Source organism: Meriones unguiculatus, chromosome 9 (genome assembly GCF_030254825.1).
Source record: "Meriones unguiculatus strain TT.TT164.6M chromosome 9, Bangor_MerUng_6.1, whole genome shotgun sequence".
In the NCBI taxonomy this organism is placed as follows: Eukaryota; Metazoa; Chordata; class Mammalia; order Rodentia; family Muridae; genus Meriones; species Meriones unguiculatus.
The window spans coordinates 56,303,442-56,326,012 of NC_083357.1; the positions used below are offsets into that span (position 1 = coordinate 56,303,442).

Genomic DNA, 22,571 nt, shown 5'->3' on the forward strand with positions numbered 1-22,571 from the left:
CATCCCAATGATAGGAAGAATGCTCCCAGTGCTGAGAAAAGGAGAATGTGAGTGAAGAGCCACAGGGGAAACCTCTCTACCTACTCCTCATCACAGTGAAGCCTAGGGAACATCTTGGAAGAGAAGTGGAAAAAAATGTTGAAGAAAGGGAGGAGAGCTTCAAAATGTCCTCTGGACATGACGTGGATGTTGCACATCATGAACTCACAGGACCTGTGATTTCCTTCACCAGACATACACAAAACCAAAACAGCTAGAAATTCAAGTATGGAGGGCAACAGGAATCCTGAGGCCCCTCTTTCCTTACTGGGGAGATATTGGTAATTGATAGATGGTGGGTGAGGAAAGTCATTTTTTTTAGGAAGGTGGACACTTGTAGGTTCCCATGCATCAGGGGATGATCCCAGTGGATGGCACCACTAAATAGATTCAGTGGGTTATGAGAAAAAAGGAGGAATAGGGGACATGAAGCTTAGGGCACTATGTGTTCACAGTGAGGTGTTCTCATAAAGCAAATACTTTCAAAATCAAGCATGCTTGAGCTCAGAACTTGTGGCATAGTATGTTTGTGTTCAGGCTGCAGGTGCCTGGGGAGCACTGTATGCTTACTGCACAGAGGTAGACAGCAGAGTCACTGGGCTGGGAGTCTCTGATGTGCAGGGAAACATGCATGCTGGCTTTATTGAGGTGAGCTGTGAATCTGCCTTCTTCCTTGTCACCATTGGAGAAGATGGACACCAGCAACTCGAGGCCTTTCCCGTACTGCTGTCTGTACCAACTGAAGATGTTGGAAGCACTATCACTGAAAGTGCAGTTTAAAGGGGCCATGGCTCCCTCTGGGACACTGAGGGATTCTGGGTTCTGCTGCACCTTCTGCTGGCTGCTCATCCCTGTGCAGAAAGACAAAGGTCAGGCAAGCAGGAATGGGGGCATATGGATGCTAACACTGTAGAATGCTGACAATTGCCCATGGGCCTCCCACCCCTTAAATAAACACTTAAAACATTGGTGTTTTTACCATTATTCTAGAGTAATAGAAACAACTTTTTATATACAAAAAATAAATGTCCATACTCACAATTAATCTGAAGCCACAGGACCACCAGCAAAATGCTAAAAGATTTTATCATTCTCTCTTCCTCTCTCATCACTGAAGATTCATACTTTAAGCCCTCACCCCTCAAATTAGTTTCAAGTTTCTAATGTTTCTTCTTCAGGAAACATTAAGATATTCTTCCACCAAGTAGAGAAAAAAAACACAGTTCACCACCTCTTTTTTTTTTAATCATCAAACCCTTCCCCTTCTTCATTTCCCCTCTTCTCCCCCTCCCTTTCCCCCACCACTTTCTCACTCAAAATCACTTGAGACTTTTCCCCAGTCTTTGAGAAGAGCCTGCCATCTTGTGGATACTGACAGTGACCAAAGAATTGCTAAAAGTAAACATTTTTCTTATGTGAGTTTCTAAAATTAAAAATCTGCTGTCTTAGTTAAACACAAATAAGAGACATTTGTTCCAAGTCAGTGTGGGGGAACATGCATGTTTTTGTGCATTTCAAGTTAAGTTTGAAATACATCCTGTTACCTCAAGCAGCCACTTTCCTGTGGTTAATGGTCCACACTATTTCTGTCCCCAACTCTTGAGTGAGGTTCTTGTAGAATAGGAGTCTTTCACACGCCACAGCTGCTCTATGGGTCAGACCGCACACCTGCATAAAACATTTCACCTTTGACTTTTGAAGCAATGTCATCTAATTAAAGGAATTCTGGAAAAACTATAAATGGGTAAAAGCATTACTTACTAAAAATGGGTTCTTCTTTAAATCTAAAGAACACATTTTTTTTTTTTTGAGGCAGGGTCTGCTATGGCAGTTTGAATTAGAATGCCTCTGTTAGGCATACATTTCTGTTTGTTCACTAGTTGGTGAAATATTTGGTAAGAATTAAAAGGAGTGGCCTTCTTGGAGGATGTATGTTACTGGTGATGGGTTTAGAGGTTTCAAAACCCTAAGCCACTTCCAGAGAGCCCTTTCTCTCTGTCCTTCATTTGTGGACCAGGTTGAAAGCTCTCAACTACGGATCCAGCACTATGCATGCCTGCCATTCTACCTGCCATGATGATTATAGACTTACCACTTGAACTATAAGCCCCCATTATCTCTTTCTTCTACAAGTTATCTTGACCATTGTGTCTCATCATAATGGTAGAAAATTAAGACAGGGTGTGGTGGTGGTATAAATGAAAATGCCTCCCACATAGGTTTATTGCAAGTGGCACTACTAGGAAGTGTGGCCTTTTAGAGAAAGTGTCATTTGGAGTGGGCCTTAAGTTTTTAAGCGCTCAAGCCAGACCCAGGTACTCTTTCTATCTGCTGCCTGTAGAAATGGATGTAGAACTCTCAGCTCCTTCTCCACCATGTCTGCCAGCATGCTGTCATATTTCCTGACAGGCTGACAATGGACTAAATTTCTGAACTGTAATGTAGCCACAATTAAATGCTTCTCTTTATTAGAGGTGCAGCTGTCATAGCATTTCTTCACAGCAATACAAACCCTGACTAAGACCTAAAGTCTCTTTTTGTAGTACTGCGTGGCCCAGAACCCACTGTATGAATCAAGCTGTCCTACGAATGCTTTTCATTTTCTATAATAATTTCATTTATTTATTTTAATTATCTTTATTTTAAATTAAAATGACTTTTAACAAATATAGAGTTCAGATTCCCTTACAATACAGCATTGTATTTTGCATTAATGACACACCTCTGTTCAACTAATGAGCCAGAACTATCTGATGTGTATAGCACAAGCCAAGAAACCCATTGTAAAATCCTTTCCCTATGAACACCTTGCTCTTTAAAAACGAAACAAAGAGAGTTCTCAATAATGAGTGACAAAAGAGGCATAGCAATAGCATAAGAAAACACCCATCATGCCTTAGAAAATGTCTGAAAATTCAATATAAATCATTAAAGACAAAGTGTGGCCATCACTGAACAGTAAGGGCATATCTCAGAAAGAAAGAGAAAGAAAGAAAGAAAGAAAGAAAGAAAGAAAGAAAGAAAGAAAGAAAGAAAGAAGGAAGGAAGGAAGGAAGGAAGGAAGGAAGGAAGGAAGGAAACAAAGAAAGAGGGAAGGAAAGGAAAATTGGCACTTCTAGTCCCAGAAGCCATCAACAGTCTGTAGTCTCTATGATTTCCCTTAATGAGAGTCCACAAGAGATGGACAATCTAGTTCTTATTTACCTTAGGAAGTCTCAGTATTTCCTTTATAAGTGAATTTACCAAGTACACAGTCACTAATGGGCAGTATCTTTCTCTTTTATATCTTTAGATATCTCATCCCACCACCTTCAGGCTGACACAGTTTCATAGGAAAAATTACTGAACTTGCTAACTCTCCTGTGTTGGGCATTCTCTGGATCAGCTTTATGGACTGTTCTTTCCTCAGCAATGCCATTCTAGAGAAGTTCGGGGCAGGTTTCCTTGCCATTGTCCTCTGGGTTGGTACTGAGCTTCTTGGACATGCGCCTTTTTACCTTCCATCAAATTTGAGATTTGTGGTCAAGGTTTGTTCAACCATTCCTCCTTTTTCTCAGTCTTTCTCCTACGATAATTGTATTGATGTCTTTACATGAGAAAACGTTCTGTGGGTCTCACATTCTATCCATTCTCTCTCTCTCTCTCTCTCTCTCTCTCTCTCTCTCTCTCTCTCTCTCTCTCTCTCTGTGTGTGTGTGTGTGTGTGTGTGTGTGTGATTCCTACTTTTCAGATTGGGTCATGGCAATTGACATTCAATTTTAAGAATCTTTTATTTCGTGTGATAAAATATGTTGTTAAATCATTCTAGTGCATTTTTAAAGTATTTCCCTCCACAAAGTAACTCCTCTGCCTTGGTAGAATCCTGGGTTATAGGAAATACACTCAGGTTCTTTGGGTCGATCCTTAGGGAGGCACCTGTTTGATAACAAGTTTCACTTTGATAACAATCCACTACATAGGCATTATACAGTTTAAAAACTGTCTGAACCTGAGAATGGGGAAGGGAATATAAGGAGAGAGAGAGAAAGAGCTAAAGAACTTTAAAGACTACTTGAGGAGTGCTGTAGAAACCTAATATAGTAGAAACTTCATAAAATGTAAGCATATATGAAGTTGATCTAAATTAAATTGCCAAATAATGGGGAAGATAGAGTCCCAACTGGACATCACTTGTCACCAAATGAAGCTTCCATTACTTCTGATTGGGTTATATCTAATTGAGTTCTTGGTGAAAGAGGTCCCATGAGATTCCCCAAACAACCCAAGCTGTTGTCAGGACTATACATTGCTCTCCACAAATTAATGGCAAAGTCCCATTGCGGAAATCAACACTTACACAACTCATTTATCAAGTAAAGCTTGAGTTGGTGCCTATACAGAGCTTTTGCCTCTACGTTCTAGCATCTTCGATATAGAAAAATATTCTGCACACTACCAAAAGACATATGTAAGCACCAACTCAGCTACAAGACCTTTGATCTTTGATGGTGCCTTATGTGCAAGATGTACTAAGGAAATGGTGGCAGTAACCAATCAATATCAGGACTAAGGCCCACGCCATGATATGGAGCTTCTACCTGACACTGCTTGGGTGACCAAGAACCTGATAGTAGATATCCCGGAGACCTAGAGCAAAAGAAAACATTATTATTCTTTAAAAATGTAATAATTAAATTATTTTTAATGACATTCTGCCAAACTCATAAATCAGTGTCTTGGTTAACCATCAGCAGATGGCAACAAATACAGAGACTCACATACAGATGTTATACAGAAAGTGAGAGACCTTGGAACCTTCAGCCATAAATGAGATATCTTCATCAAATCTCTTCACTCTACTTCTTAGAGTTTAGGGAAGCCTGCTTAAGAGAAAGCAGAAAGAATATAAGGGACAGAAGGGATGGAGGACACCAAGTAAACAAGGACCTCTAAATCAACATGATCAAAGCTCATATAAATTCAGAGAGACTGAGGCAGCATGCATAGTCTTGCACACATCTGTTTCAGGTCCTTTGGATATATACATATAATTATGGCTTCCAGTTTAGAGTATATATGGGATTCCTGGATGTATGAACAAGTGGGTCTGGCTTTTTTGTGCCTTTTTTGGGCTCTTTCTTTTGAATTGTTTTTGTCCAATTCCAAAATGTTAGCTCTGTTTTGTTTTATTTTTTATCTTTTTGAACGCTGATTCTTTTTGTTTTTTGAGATAGATTTTCTCTGTGTAGTCTTGGTAGTCCTAGACTCACTTTGTTTACTAGGTTGGCCTTGAACTCACTGAGATCTGCTTGCCTCTGCCTCCCTGAGAGCTGGACTTCAAGTATATGCCACTGTACCTAGCTCTTGGTTGTTTTCTAATGAGAGACAGAAATGTGTTAGATCCAGATAAGAGCAGAGACAGGAGAAAATGGAAGGAGTAGAGGTCATGGAAACTGTATTCAGGATATATTATGTGAGAAAAAAAAACTATTTTCAATAAAAGGAAAAATAAAGAAACATGGAGCAGAAATAAGAAAATATAACTTTCATTACTTTTATTGTTAGTTCTTGTGCATGCAAATTTTATCTGCTTTTTGGCTACTATAGATGGGTCAGCTGCCCTAATAATAGGATTTTCTTAACATGAGCCTCTGACTGAAGGCAACATGATTTTCATGAGACTTTAGTGAGTATGAAAGTGAGAGAGAGAGAGAGCCTATTCCCTGTTCCAATTCATTATCTTTTGCATGACAGGATAGGGGTTGTGAAACAAACAAACAAACAAACAAAAAGCCAGAAGATTCACCAGTCTATCATTCCTCAAGTCAAAAGCACCAGAGTGTGTCTAGCCCTTCTTTGTTCCTCTGAAGACTTCTGGTGTTTATTGAAAATTGTTGTCGTTGTTTTGGAAAGGGTTTTCAAAATTTCAGACAATATGTTGATTATGCTTTTACCCTCACTCAACTCCTCCTAGATTCTATCCATCTTCCTACCCATCCAAATTTTTGTCCTCTCACTCTCACTCTCTCTCTTTCTCTCTCAATCTCTCTGGCTCACATGCTCATTTGGGCTCACTCTTGCTCTCATGCTCTCTCTCTTGAGCCCTAAATAAACCCAAAACAACAAAAATAAAAACAACAACAACAACAAAAACAACAACAAATGAGACAAAACCCGCCAAAACAAAGAGCTCCTCACATACATGTTTTTTAAGAAACAAAATAAAAATAAACAACAGCAACAAAAACCATGGAGTTCATTCTATGTTGAACAACTCCTTGTTATGGGAAAATGGTGTGTGGTTTGTCTACTCAGTGAGAAATCTACTGCAAAAACAAAATTCGTTTTCTCTTTCCGAGCAGATATACATTTCAAATAGCTTCATTATTATGAGTAGGACCAACTATCCTACCCCTATTCTTTCTATCAGTTCTGGGACACTGTCTGGTTTGAACCTATGCAGGTCTAGTGGATGGTACAATTTCTAAGCGTGTATCTCTGGTGCAATCCTTTTATCTGTGACACAAGAGTGTGGTACTGGTTGCCCTCTGTGCACAGATGCATGGCTCAGCCTCCTAAATTATTTTTCTTGACATGCTTGGCTTCCTAGATGTTCCTTTGACCTCTGTGCTTAACTGAAAAGGCTAAGGTTTTTCCATCTCCCCACCTCATGGTAAATGCCAGGATATTCTGCTTTCCTATGCTGTTGTCTTTCTCTCAAAAATCTATTTAAAAAATCCTCCAGCTTGCTTTTCAGTCTATTTTAAAGTTGTCTTTCTAATGATACTAATAACCCCAAAAGCAAAATTCAGTTTCCCCAATACAATGTTAGAAAGACTTCTCTATTACCTCTGCCTCCCTGAAGCCTCCAGGAGCAGGTTTTGGTACTGGCTGTAAGTACCTGGGGAGCATGGTGCACCCACCACACAGATGTAGGAGGCCGTGTCTTCCAGCAGGGAGGCTGTGAAATGCAGGGTGCTGTGCTTAGCAACTGCATCCAGAATTGCTGAGTACCTTCCATTTGACCTTTTGTTCTCTGCATATGTCATGATTGCCAGAGACACAGGACCTCTGCCTGTGTCTTGTTTGTACCACCTTAAGTTGTTAAAGGGGCTCACACTGTATTTGCACTGAAGGACACAGCTCTCTCCCTCAAGTACGACCAAGGATTCGGGACTCTGCTCCACATGGGTCTTGCCAGCCACCCCTGTTCAGGAAACAGTGTGAAGTTCCAGACATCGATTATCCACACTTAGCACTTGTAGTTAGCATCTTTCCTTACCCTATACAAGCATCTCAGGTTATCTAGAAATAGGTTGATTTTCTTCCTTCCTTCCACCCCAAGGTATTACATCTTTCCCCCAAATCCTACGGAAGTGTTCTTTGCCCATGGCTAACACCTCCACTCACTTACACTGAAAACATGGCCACAAAAGCACCCAGCAGGCACGCAGGTGCTTCTCCATTTTTACTGCAGAAGTGTGCTCCAAAGCTGCTGCCTCATTTCCTCAGCTCTTTCTTGTACATTAAATGAGAACTCTCAAGAAGTACCACCAGCCAATCAGAGACCTGATGCTCACATCAGCAACTGGAGACAGGACCAATGCCAACACTGGCATCTCGCGATCAGAGCTACAGTTGCTCAAAACCTTAGAGTAAGCATTTTGTGGTTGCTTTTTATGGTTAGCGAGGTGATGCAGAATGTAAATTCTTATGGATGTATAGAAACCACAGTAGAGTGTCAATACGATTGTATTTCAGGGCCTCAGTTCAACTCTGGCTCTACATAAGACAGCTAATATCTACTTTCCTTCTCTGAAAGTAGATGCCTAAGAACTTTTGAAAGTTTGAATAGAAAGGATTCACAGTAGAGGCTAATGATCATGACTAGCCTGAACTAGGTCCTCACTTAAAATGTAAATTCCTTTAGAATGTGATTTTTCCTCCATTCTATTTGCAACTATGTCACCAGTTTCAAAAAATGTGTTTTGTCATAAATGGGTATATTAAAATTCTGTTTAAAAATATTTATATTTTGTCGGGGGCGGAGCAAAGATGGCGACTAACACACATAGTTTCTGAGCGGTGGAATGGCTAAACAACTGAGTTGGTGAGTGGAAGGACCTCTAACCCAGGAAAACAACGGTGAAGCTTTCTAAACAACAGGGAACATCGCAGGAGGTGAAAACTTTAGTCTAGGTTCACCCGAGGACTTGTGTGGGGAAGGTGAGAAATGACCCTTTGATCTCCCGGCACTTCCCTCCCCCAGACCTCCTTCCTCCTCGGCACAGTGGACTCTGGACTCATCTTTCTCAGTGCAGACCTAACTGCCTGGGGTCTGCAGCCGCTGAGGCGGAGCTCCAAGCCCTTTATTTGCAAAGGCCAGCAGTACGTGTCTCCGAGTCCCAGATTTGTGCAGTGGCTGCACCCTTCTCCCAGGGCCCGAGTCTGCTAGATGCCATACTAGCTCTGCAGGATCTCAATCACTGACAGTTGGACGGTACGGCATGCCCAATCCCACAGTGACAGAGAATATGCTATATACTCACCAAAACCAGGCAGAAACACCATACAAGCTAGGCACACCAGGCGCTAGGCCTCCCAAGCTTGGAGAGCACAGTGAAGAGACCCCAGGACTTCCCAGAAAGCATCTGGACTAGCAACCCAGTCTCCAGTTACAGAGGGACTTTCTAACCTGGCTGTGGAGCAGCACTGAGCTGGCGGGGCACATCAGCCCTCCAGTTTAAGACTAACCAGTGCCAAACCAGAGAACAGAGAGCCTGGCTGCCCCAATCCCTACCAACGTGACCACGCTGAAATCTCCAGCTGCAGCAAGACCTCATAACCTTGCAGTGACAGCAGCACGGAGCTGGCAGGGGGACATAAAAGAAGTAGGGACAAACCAGAGAGCAGAGAGCCTGGATACCCTGATCTCTGCCAACTGACCTGCATGTAAGTGAGTGCACCCTTGAGAATTTGCAGATCCCCAGATCCTGGGTCCTTCTAAAACAGAAGCCAGGCATCGAACCCCCTCTCACCCATATACCCACTTTGGGAAAGAGAGGGGCACTTGGGACATTGAAGTTCCTGCTCTGTGGGTCTAATTGAGGAGTTAAGGCAGTTAATGCCAGAAATTGCGCTGCGATCATCACTAGCGCCTGCAACATATACAGTGCAGAGCCCCTCCCACACACCCAAGGGTTCAACATTAGCCATCACTCTGTCCCTCGAGACACACGTTCACGCACACTTACACGCACACATGCGCACGCATGCACGCTTGCATTTGCCCCTTTTGCACCTGCGTACTTCTCTCCCACAGGTACAGCTAGTCCTCAGCACACGCTAAGGACACGGAACCTCTCTCAGCTTCCTGAAGAACTCTCCAGACACCAGAGAGAGACAGTACCAGTCTGATCTGCAGAATCCAAAAACAAACAGGGAAGGTTTCAGATAAGCCAATGGCCAAGGGAAGGCGAAAGAACACTTCCAACATAAATCAAGACATCATGACTTCACCAGCAAACCCCAAAATCGATGGATACTCCAATTCAGTAGAAGCACAGGAAAATGATTTTAAAGCCATAATTGCCAAATTATTTGAGGCTCATAAGGAGGAAATGAACAAATCTTTCAAAGAGTTGGCCAGTCAATTGGAGCTAAAGAAAGAAGAAATAGACAAAATCCTTAAAGAAACACAGGCAAACATAGCCAAACAAATAGAGGCACAAGTAGAGATAAAATTAGTGGCATATAAAAAAGAAATGAACAAAGAAATAGAGACCATCGTAGAGAGACAGGAATCCAAATTCAAACACATGAAAGAAATGGTGCAAGGCATGAAAACAGAATTAGAATTAATAAAGAAAACACAAACTGAGAAAACCCTTGAGCTGGTGAACTTGGAGAAAAGATCAGGAACCACAAAAGTAAGCATCACCAATAGAATACAAGAGATGGAAGAGAGAATCTCTGGAGATGAAGACACACTTGCAGAAATTGATACTTCTCTCAAAGAAAAAGTAAAATCAGAAAAGTTCCAATCACAAAATATCCAAGAAATCAAGGATGCTATGAAAAGACAAAATCTAAGAATAATAGGAATTGATGAAAAAGAAGACTGCAGGCTCCAAGGTCCAGAAAATATTTTCAAGAAAACCATAGAAGAAAATTTTCCCAACTTAAAGAAAAAGATGTCCAAAAATATACAAGAGGCCTACAGAACACCAAATAGACTAGACCAGAAAAGAAACATATCATGTCACATCATAGTCAAAACACTAAATCTACAGAACAAAGAAAAGATATTAAAAGCAGCAAGGGAAAAAGGCCAAGTAACATATGAAGGTAGACCTATCAGAATCACACCGGACTTCTCATCAGAAACTATGAAAGCCAGAAGGGCCTGGGCAAGTATCATGGAGACTCTAAGAGATCACAAATGTCAACCCAGACTACTATACCCTGCAAAGCTTTCAATCAACATAGATGGAGAAAACAAACTATTTTTTGACAAAACTAAATTTATGCAATATCTATATATATTCTGTAGCAAACCAATGCTACAGAAGATACTAGAAGGAAAACTCCAATCCAACAAAAACAACTTCACCCAAGAAAACAGGGCATACAGATAATATCCCAACAAAAATGAAAAGAAAACAAGCAATGAAACAGGGTAAGATCACCGACTCCATTACAAAAGGAACTAACATGCATTGGTCACTATTATCTATCAGCATCAATGGACTCAACTCACCAATAAAAAGACATAGGCTAACAGAATGGTTAAGGAAACAGGATCCAATATTCTGTTGCATCCAAGAAACACACCTATGCAACAAAGATAAACACTGCCTCAGAGTAAAGGGCTGGAAAAATGTTTTTCAAGCAAATGGTTCCAGAAAACAAGCTGGAGTAGCCATCCTAATATCTAATAAAATAGACTTTCAACCCAAGTTAATCAAAAAAGATAAGGAGGGCCACTATATTCTCATCAAAGGAAAAATCCACCAAGAGGACATCACAATCTTGAATATCTATGCCCCAAATACAAGAGCACCGACATTCGTAAATGAAACATTATTAAAGCTTAAATCATACATTGATCCTAATACCTTAATAGTGGGAGACTTCAACACCCAACTCTCATCAAGGGACAGATCAACTAGACAGACACCAAATAGGGAAATAAAAGCACTCACAGAATCCCTCAATCAAATGAACCTAATAGACATTTACAGATTTTTTCACCCAAACTCAAAAGAGTATGCCTTCTTTTCAGCACCACATGGAACCTTCTCCAAAATAGACCATATAGTGGGTGACAAAGCAAGCCTCAACAGATACAAAAGGATTGAAATAATCCCTTGTATACAATCTGACCACCGTGGACTAAAGCTGGACATCAACAACAACAGAAACAACAAAAAGCCGACACATACATGGAAACTGAACAACTTACTACACAATGACATCTGGGTTAAGGAAGAAATGAAGAAAAAAATAAAGATTTCCTAGAATTCAATGAAAAGGAAGGCACAACATACCCAAATTTATGGGACACATTGAAAGCAGTGCTCAAAGGAAAATTTATAGCACTAAGTGCCTGCAAGAAGAAATTTGTAACATCCCATACAAACAATTTAATGGCCCAACTGAAAACCCTAGAAAAAAAAGAAGCAGATACACTCAAGAGGAGCAGACGGCTGGAAATAATCAAACTGAGGGCTGAAATCAATGAATTAGAAACAAATAAAACTATCCAAAGAATCAATGAAACAAAAAGCTGGTTCTTTGAGAAAATCAACAAGATAGACAAACCCTTAGCCAAACTAACTAAAAAGCAGAGAGAAACTATCCAGATCAGCAAAATCAGAAATGAAAATGGGGACATAACTACAGACACTGAGGAAATGCAAACAATTATTAGGTCATACTACAAAAGCCTATATGCCATAAAATTTGAAAATCTAAATGAAATGGATAATTTTCTTGACAGATTCCAACTACCAAAATTAAGTCAAGATCAGGTAGAAAGACTGAATAGCCCTATATCTCCCAAGGAAATTGAAGCAGTCATTAACCGTCTCCCCTCCAAAAAAAGCCCTGGAGCAGATGGCTTCAATGCAGAATTCTATAAGACCTTCAAAGAAGTGCTAACACCAATTCTCCTCAAACTATTCCACAAAATAGAAACAGAAGGAATACTACCAAGCTCATTCTATGAAGCCACAGTCACCTTGATACCTAAACCACACAATGATACAACAACAACAAAAAAAAAGAGAACTTCAGGCCTATCTCTCTTATGAACATTGATGCAAAAATACTCAATAAAATACTTGCAAACTGAATCCAAGAACTCATCAAAGATATCATCCACCATGACCAAGTAGGCTTCATCCCAGGCATGAAAGGGTGGTTCAACATACAGAAATCCATCAATATAACCCACCACATAAACAAACTGAAAGAGAAAAACCACATGATCATCTCCTTTGATGCTGAAAAAGCATTTGACAAAGTCCAACACCCATTCAGGTTTAAAGTCTTGGAGAGATCAGGGATACAAGGCACATACCTAAAGATAGTAAAGGCAATATACAGCAAGGCTATAGCCAGCATCAAACTCAATGGAGAGAAACTTAAATAAATTCCACTGAAATCAGGGACAAGACAAGGCTGCCCACTGTCTCCATATCTCTTCAACATAGTACTTGAAGTCCTAGCCAGAGCAGTAAGACAACTAAAGGAGATCAAAGGGATACAAATAGGAAAGGAAGAGGTCAAATTGTCACTATTTGAAGATGATATGATAGTATATATGAGTGACCCCAAAAATTCAACCAGAGGACTCCTCCAGCTGATAAACACCTTCAGCAAAGTGGCAGGATACAAAATCAACTCAAAAAAATCAGAAGTCCTCCTGTATACCAAAGACAAAAGGACTGAGAAAGAAATTAGGGAAACAACACCCTTCACAATAGACACTAATAATATAAAGTACCTTGGGGTGACACTAACCAAGCAAGTGAAAGACCTGTTTGAGAAAAACTTCAAGTCTCTGAAGAAAGAAATTGAAGAAGCTATCAGAAGATGGAAAGATCTCCCGTGCTCATGGATTGGTAGGATTAACATTGTGAAAATGGCCATCCTGCCGAAAGCAATCTACAGATTCAATGCAATTCCCATCAAAATACCAACTCAATTCTTTACAGACCTTGAAAAAAAGATTCTCAGCTTCATCTGGCGAAACAAAAAACCCAGAATCTCCAAAATGATCATGTACAATAACAGATCATCTGGAGGTATCTGCATCCCCGATCTCAAGCTGTACTACAGGGCAACAGTAATAAAAACTACATGATGTTGGCTTAGAAACAGAAAGGAGGATCAATGGAACCACATAGAAGACCCAGAAATAAATCCACACACCTATGAATACTCGATATTTGACAAAGAAGCCAAATCCATTCAATGGAAAAAAGATAGCATCTTCAACAAATGGTGCGGGACCAACTGGATGACTACATGCAGAAAAATGAAAATGGATCCATATTTATCACCCTGCACAAAACTAAAGTCAAAGTGGATCAAGGACCTCAACATAAAACCAGATACTCTAAATCAGTCGAAAAAAAAAAAGTGGGGAACAGCCTAGAACTCATTGGCACAGGAGACAACTTCCTGAACACAACACCAACAGCACAGGCTCTAAGAGCAAATAATCAATAAATGGGACCTCATGAAACTGAAAAGCTTCTGTAAAGCAAAAGACACTGTCAACAAAATGACTGCCTACAGATTGGGAAAGAATCTTCACCAACCCTTTATCTGTCACAGAGCTAATAACCAGTATATATAAAGAACTAAAGAAGCAAAAAAGCAACAAACCAAGAAACCCCATTAAAAAATGGGGAATGGAGCTAAACAGAGAATTCTCGAAAGAGCAACATCAAATGGCAGAGAAACACTTAAAGAAATGCTCAACTTCATTAGCCATTAGGGAAATGCAAATCAAAAGGACCCTGAGATTTCACCTTACACCCATCAGAATGGCCAAGATCAAAAACTCAAGTGACAACACATGCTGCAGAGGTTGTGGTGAAAGGGGAACCCTCCTCCATTGCTGGTGGGAATGTAAACTGGTACAACCACTTTGGAAGTCAATCTGGTGCTTTCTCAGACAATTAGGAGTAGTGCTACCTCAAGACTCAGCTATACCACTCCTAGGTATATACTCAAAATTTGCTCAAGGACATTTGTTCAACCATGTTTGTAGCAGCTTTATTTGTAATAGCCAGAACCTGGAAACAACCCAGATGTCCATCAATGGAGGGATGGATACAGAAATTGTGGTATTTTTACACAATGGAATACTACTCAGCAATCAAAAAGGAGGAAATCATGAAATTTGCAGGTAAATGGTGGGATCTAGAAAAGATCATTCTGAGTGAAGTATCCCAGAAGGAGAAAGACAAACACGGTATATACTCACTTATATAGACCTACAAGATATGATAAACATAATGAAATCTACACACCTAAAGAAGATAATCAAGAAAGTGGACATGGGCGAAGATGATCAATCCTCATTTAGAAAGACAAATGGGATGTGCATTCAATGTATGACATGAGTCTACCGCAAAAGGCATCTGAAAGACTCTACCTAGCAGTGTATCAAAGCAGACACTAAGACTCATAACCAAACCCTCGGCAGAGTGCAGGGAATCATATGAAAGAAGGGGAGTTAGTATGATATGGAAAGGATAGGAGCTCTAAAAGGACCAAATATATCCAGGCTCAGGGTCTTTTCTGAGACTGACACTCAACCAAGGACCATCTATAGATATAACCTAGAACTTCTGCTCAGATGTGGTCCGTGGTAGCTCAGTAACCAAGTACTTTTCCAAAGTAAGGGGAACAAGGACTATTTCTAACAGGATCTCAAGGGCAGGCTCTTTGACCCCCCCCACCCAGGGGAGGAGCAGTCCTGTTAGGCCACAGAGGAGGACTTTGCAGCCAGCCCTGAAGATACTTGATAAAACAGGGTCAAATGAAAGGGGAGGAGGTCCTCCCCTATCAGTGGACTTAGAAAGGGGCAGGGAGGAGACCAGGGAGGAAGTGTGGGGTTGGGGAAGGAATGAAGGAGCGGGATACAGCTGGGACACAGAGTTAACAAAATGTAACAAAAAGAAAAATAAAATTTAAAAAAAGGAAAAAATATTTATATTAATTCTTTGACGATTTCATGTTTGTATACAAAGTATTTCTGAGGGAATGTTAAATCCTGTAGTAATGATAGGCTTTTAAATCATTCATTATTAGGTCAAAAATACTTTTCAAGACCTATATTACTCAAGTTGGTCACAAAGCTAAGGATCAGCAATTCTGTGCTCATGAATTACACACTAACAGAGAAATAGTTGAGCATCTGGCAGAAATACTGACAGGTGGAATATGCTGAAGGGTGTGAAAATTCCTTTCTTAAAGTTTCTCATTTCTCAGTATAATTTGAAACCCAGGAAAATGTAAAAATTGTTTAGATATATGAAGATTAACTGTATATCTGAGAACTAATAATTCATAAAGATGAAGAAAGCAAAAAGAATGGCTGAAAATCAAAACCAGAATAATTATTTCATACAGGACAAGACAGGTTTTGAGAAGAGAATTATGAGAAATAAAGACAATGTATTTACTGGTTTTTCTGGCAGCATAGCCAGGCCACAGAACCCAGACAATTAATCTAACACTCGGCTAAATCTCACTGTGAAATAGGTGGATCTCATATGATCCTTTGGAGGATTTAAGAAAAATGCTAGTGATTCACACCTTTAATCTCAACACTTGGGAAGCAGAGGAGGGCAGATCTCTGTGAGTTTGAGGCCAGCCTGGTCTACAAAGAGAGTTCCATGACAGCCAAGGTTATAGAAAGAAACCCTGTCTCAAATTAAAATAAAGGAAAAAGAAAAGAAAGGAGAGAGAGAGAGAGAGAGAGAGAGAGAGAGAGAGAGAGAGAGCAGTTTCCCCCAACAGAAGACATTCTGTTGGCTTGTGAAGAAGGTGACCTGTCTTCCGAACAATGAGTGTCCCCTTCATCTCTCCACACTGCTGCTACACCCGAGTCCCTGTTCTTCCTTCTTCTCCTTGAGAATTAGGTGAGGCATGTTTGCTAGGGCTACTTTCCCTTAACAAAGACTCCTGTAATGGGGACACAGAGCCATCTTCTGTAGCCAGGCAAGGCCTCAAGTGGAGGGACTAAGACACCAGCCTAGCCACAAAGCCTTAGACCTACATTTTGTCCTTTCTGCAGAGTGTTCTGGGACTGGAACTTGCCAGAATCTTCATCAAAGGAACCAGAGAGACTGCATCCAGCAACTGCTGGGAGCAGATACGGAGTCCCACAACCAAACATTAAGCAGAGCTCCTGGAGTCTTGTGGAGGAGGGAGAGGGGGAGAGGAAAGATTGGTGGAAACAGAGGGGTCAGCCCACAGAATCAACTGACTCATGGGCTGACGCAGGAGACTCATAGGTGCTTGCAGGAATCAGGGAGCCAGGAGGGGTCTGCTCTCTCTCCCTTTGTACATGTTCTGGCTGAGTATCTTGGTATTCTTGTGGGATTCCTAACAGTAGGAGTGGAAGCTGCCCCTGACTCTTTTGCCTACTTATGGGACCATTTTCCTCCTACTGGGTAGCCTTGTCTAGCCTTGATGTGATGATAAATTTATGTTTTTTTATTTTTTATTAGTTACATTTTATTAACTCTGTATCCCAGCTGTATCCCACTCCGTCATTCCCTCCCAAACCCTCCCTCCCTCCCTCATCTCCTCCCTGCCCCTTTCCAAATCCACTGATTGGGGAGGACCTCCTCCCCTTTCATCTGACCCTGTTTTATCAGGTATCTTCAGGACTGGCTGCAAAGTCCTCCTCTTTGGCCTAGCAGGACTGCTCCTCCCTTGGGGAGTGGAGAAATCAAAGAGCCTGCTATACCATGCCTAGTCATATATCTAAAAGATGCTCAAGTACACAACAAGGACATTTGCTCAACCATGTTTGTAGCAGCTTTATTTGTAATAGCCAGGATCTGGAAACAAGCCAGATGTCCCTCAACAGAGGAATGCATACAGAAATTGTGGTATTTTTATACAATGGAATACTACTCAGCAATCAAAAACAAGGAAATCATGAAATTTGCAGTCAAATGGTGGGATCTAGAAAAGATCATTCTGAGTGAGGTATCCCAGAAAGAGAAAGACAAACACGGTATATACTCACTTATATAGACCTACAAGATATGATAAACATAATGAAATCTATACACCTAAAGAAGTTAAAAAAAAAAGAGGACCTCGGGGTAAGATGATCAGTCCTCACTTAGAAAGACAAATGGAAGGTGCATTGGACATAGGAGAAAACAAGTAACAGGACAGGAGCCTACCACAGAGGGCCCCTGAAAGACTCTACCTAGCAGTGTATCAAAGCAGATACTAAGACTCATAACCAAACCTCCAGCAGAGTGCAGGGATTATATGCAAGAAGGGGGAGTTTGTATGACGTGAGGATATGAGCTCCACAAGGACCAAATATATCTGGGCACAGGGGTCTTTTCTGAGACTGACACTCCACCAAGGACCATGTATGGATATAACCTAGAACCTCTGCCCTGATGAAGCCCATGGTAGCTCAGTAACCAATTGGTTCCTTCTAGTAAGGGGAACAGGGACTATTTCTGACAGGAAATTTCTGGTCTTTTTGTAACTTGTATTATCATGTTTGGTTGCTGTCCCTGGGAGGCCTGGTATTTTCTGAGGAGAAACAGGGCTAATGGTTCAGGGAGAGTGGGTCTGGCGGGGGGGGGGGGGTGTTGGTGGCAGAGACTGGTGGGAGGAGGGGAAATTGCGGTTGGGTTTTATATGTGAGAGAAAAAGAAAGAATTCCACAGAGCTTTCTTAGGGAATGATTGCCATTTTCTGCCACCTTTCTTCCAGGCTCTGTTAGGTCACATTATGTATACGTCACTTTCTCCAGCACATTTGATTACCTGAAGACAGATAAGGTTTAAAATGTGCCTCACTGGTAGACCACTTGTCTGGCATGCGCGGGGCTCTGGGTTTAATCCCCAGTGCTGAGAGAACATGGCTTAAATGAGTTACAGCCATGACCCCGGAGCAGTCTTCATTCTACTGATTTGTGAGGTTAATGTGGCCTGGCATGCGGACATTTCTGTGATTTTCACCAGCAGAGACATGGAAGGCCTCACAGGGACTGTGCTGAAGTCAGTGATTTCAGAGGCAGGTGCGCAGCAGCCAGGCCACCTGTTTCCTCTCGGTTTGTGCTCAGCTCCCCCGGCAGTGTCTGCCACTCTGTCACCCAGAGCACAGTAGTACACAGCCGAGTCTGACTCCTGCACCGAGGCTCTCTGCAAGTGGAAGGAGGTGGTTCCTCTATCATACGTGGCTCCAAACCCTCTGCTGCTTCCCTTCTCGCCAGCTGTGATGACTTTCAGGAGGAGCTGGGGGCCTTCTCCAGGATATTGGACATACCAGAAAAGAGCAGCATATGCTATACTTGTGGTTGAATACGTGCAATTTATTGTCAGGAACTTGCCTTCTGAGATGGTCACTTGGCCTCCTGTTTGAGTCACAGAGTCTCCGTGGGTCCTTCCTAGAGTGCAAGGAAAGGAGAGAAAAGCAGAGAGAGAGAGAGAGAGAGAGAGAGAGAGAGAGAGAGAGAGAGAGAGAGAGAGAGAGAGAGAGAGAGAGAGAGAGAGAGAGAAAGAGCTCTCAGCGTCCCCTTGAGAATAATGTTCTTAAGTAAATTCCAGCTAAAGACTTTGCTGTTTAAAGTCACTTTAATTTACCTAGTAGGAGAATCAGCGCAGCCACGAAGCCTGGAGAAAAGTCCATCTTTACTGTCATCTAGAAAACGGTCTTGATGTTTAGCATGAAGAGGTGTTAACTCAGAGAAACTATGAGGTGGTTTAGTTATAAATGACACAGAAATGAGCCTGTGTTAGGAGACTGCGCCCCCTGCTGCACAGAAACTGAACTGAGGATGGATGTTAACCTGAGCCTTTCTCTGACTTTGTTAATGATGCAGATGTCAGTCTTTCCACCTTTCACATTTAAGCACAGCTATTACGGCCTACATCAGCCATAGGAGAGCATCTCAAGGTTCTTTTTACTTAAGATCGAAGCTAGACCCTTGAACATAGGCCTTTATATGTCCATGCATCTATTGTGAGTAAGCCTGCGGCAACCCATAGAAATTCCATGAAAGTGCTTCAGGGTAAAACCTCAGAAAGCAGTAAGAAGTCAACTCATGAAGGAGAATTCTCTCCATGAGAACGCTTTCCAACCTGTAAAGCAGAGATTGACATGTGCAAGATGGCAATTTGTATTTGAGAAAGGAAATACCAATGAGGAAGAGCTGGTTCAGGGAGCAGAGTCATTACTTGAACAGCCATAAAAACAACAATATTTTAAGACCATCATCTTTCTATAGAAGTTTTCCTCACTCCATAATCTATATACAAGTTCTACTGATATTTCAGAGTCACTGAAAACTGGAAAGTATGAATTCTAGACAGAACAAACTCCATAACATAAACAACTGAATCCTTATCCAATGATCTGATCTTGATGCCTTATTGACTCACCTCTTCCTTGTCCTCAGTGTAGGTCTGACAACCATGAGGTGCTGATGCTGTGCTCTAGTGGCAGTCCAGTAGGAAGGATGCTTTCCACACTGATTAGAGCATGGGCCAGGCTGGCACCAACTCTCCACAGATAAAGAAGCTCATCAGCACAGAATCAACCTGTGTGTACTTCCTCAGATGCAGACACAAGGAACAAAGCCAAGGCCTGATACTGTCTGAGTTCATGTTTCCCTTCTTCTTTTCTTCTCTTCTTCTCTTCTCTTTACAAGTCACATCATCAGAACTTTTCACAGAACTATCCTAAACGGAAACTCTGTAAACATCAGATATGAAATTTATTCTTATACATAGACAATAGCTGAAAATTGAATGACAATGGGTTGTTTGAAAAGTACAAAGTTTTATTTTATTAATCCACATGGCAGCAATGGATGCTTATTCAGAAGAATGTTGTGCAGGGCAAGGGTGGAAAAAAACGAACATATATTCTGTCATTTTCTATGAAAATGAACTTCCAAAAAATGACTATGATTATAAAGGTGTGTACGATGATGACACAAGCAATTTTATACATAATACATTTTAAAGATTTATTTATTTTTATGTGCACTGGCATGTTGAATGAAGGTCCTGCCAACTGTATTTTAAGTCAATACAGGATGGTAAAGATATCAAGTCATCTTGAAGTTGACCTTCTTCTAGAAAGTAGTTGATGGGGCTGGTTAGATTTCTCATCTTGGAAAAGTATGTGCTGCCAGGCCATGTGAACTGAGAGAAAGGAGAGTTAAAACCCTACAAGTTGTCCTCTAACTTCACATTGGAACCATGGCATGTGTGTGTCCATATATGTGTTCACGTGTACATACAAAGAGGCATAAACTCATACAGAAACAATTATGTAAAATAAATTAGAAAGGACTTGAAAATTCTAATGCTGAAAAAAATTAAGTTGTTCCTTCTAGAGATGGCTGCAGAAAGCAGGTATGCTCCAGCCTTCAGGTAACAATATATGCAAAATTGTATTTGACACAGCCCTGAATACATAAGATTTTCTTTTCTGACACAAGGTCCATGCAGAGTCATGGGTCAGTGGCTCAGCATTAGTGCACACGTCAAGCATGCAAAAGGCTTTTGGTTCCATCTCCAGCACAAAACCCAAAATGAAAACAAAACATCCAGTGGACAGTTGGAAGCTCATACAGTAGCTGACCAGCACTGCCCACCATTCTCGAGGTTGGAGCCTCCTCATTCATTTCCACCTAATAAAGCCACTTGACTGCCAGGCCTTCCAGTCAGAGAAAAAGAGGTGAACCTGACCTTTAACAGTCAACAAAATGGGTGTCTCCATAGACACTTTAAATCCTCCACACTGACAAACATCACTCCCTCCATTGTCTCCACTAGGTAACATGTATTTTCACTAAGGCGAGCTTTCTTTCTTAGTGGACAAGGAATCTGTTCTTACCAATGAAGTATAGATACATGTATAGAGAACATAAATACAGATTGTGTGGCTTATAAAACACCTTGATTCAGGTGATTGCCTTGAGAGATGATGCCAAGCTTATGGAACTGAGTTCCTCCAAGAGACCCACATGTTAGAACAAACCTTCCCCAAACTGTTCTCTGACCTTCATGTGTGTGTGTGCATGTGCACCTGTGGAACTACTGAAACTTTTCAATGTGATGCTAAAAACTACTGTCAAGCAGTCCTGCAGACTTTTTCCCTTTCTGGTGAACAATGAAATGCTGAGCCATTTCATCTATGCCCTGAAATGTGACAGTGTGGCTGTTCTCATTGAGGTCATGGTATACATCAACACCATGGAGAACAGCAAGAGGTCTGTGTACTACACATTGCAGTCCCCAAGGTGAGGCAAATTCTCCTCTCATGGAGTAGTTATCAGGAGTAGGACCTGTGATAGGGGTCCCTATTGAGGGCAAGGTGCATACCCCTTTAGGACCATATTGTTAAATGATTGGTCAGGTGTTTGCTCTGCTCTCACATCCCAACTAAGCCCATTAAGTTTCTGTGTGTTCTCTCATCAATGTGATTGTAAATGGTTCCAGTACCCTGAGCTGCATTTCTCCATGACCCAGACAGTGCACAAACACTCCGAGGTTAACTGAAATGCTAGTAGTCACTGCTGTCAATGTATTCATGTACATTGTGTCGCCAGGTCTTATAAACACTGACACCCACAAGGAGCATCCTGATGTGTCCTTCTGGCAAAATAGCTCAGGTCAAAGTCCATTCTTGAATTTGGCTTTTGACTGAAGTCATTGTTTGCACCCCAAGGAATAAGAGTCACACATCAGCTGTGTCTAGAACTCTTCTTATCCTTAAATGCATGTCAGAAGTTGATCTGAGTATTGCATGTTCTCTGCTGTACTAGAGAGAACACTACTTTCTCAGTAGTATTGTTTTGTAAAAATATCATATCGCAGTCAACAGGGTCTGAGTGATATCTATGTTATTCATGATGAGCTGCTGATGTATCACATGGTTTTGTAGATAGGCATAATATACCCATGCTACCAGCTCACCTGAACAAGATCAGGAAACTAGCTCCGTTTTCCTTCTCTGATGGCACCTTGCACCCAAGCATCATGCAAGATAGAGCCTGGCATGCAGGAGCAGCATATCCTGAGTTGTATGCCTGAGGGAAACAGCACTGCACAGGCTCAGGCACTGAACAGGAACCTCAATTTCCTTAGGAATAGAGCTAGCAACTGCATCCTGGCTTTCTATGTGAGTGTGTCTCAGAGGACTTCAGTGATGGATCTGATCATCCCTACAGCAGAGGCATCTGCCTGAAATTCCTTAATCTATTCAATGCTAGGCAGTCATTCTGCCAAGTGAGCTATAAATAACATATATTCATACCC

General features: G+C 41.3%; 1 gene segment (V, D, J or C); it reads right to left on the reverse strand.

Moving 5' to 3' along the window:
• Positions 1-18,173: 18,173 nt before the first annotated feature.
• On the reverse strand, positions 18,174-18,930 carry LOC110544950 (T cell receptor alpha variable 9-2-like). The segment is given in 2 exon segments: positions 18,174-18,688; positions 18,885-18,930. Coding segments are annotated over 2 exon segments (561 nt in total).
• Positions 18,931-22,571: the final 3,641 nt, after the last annotated feature.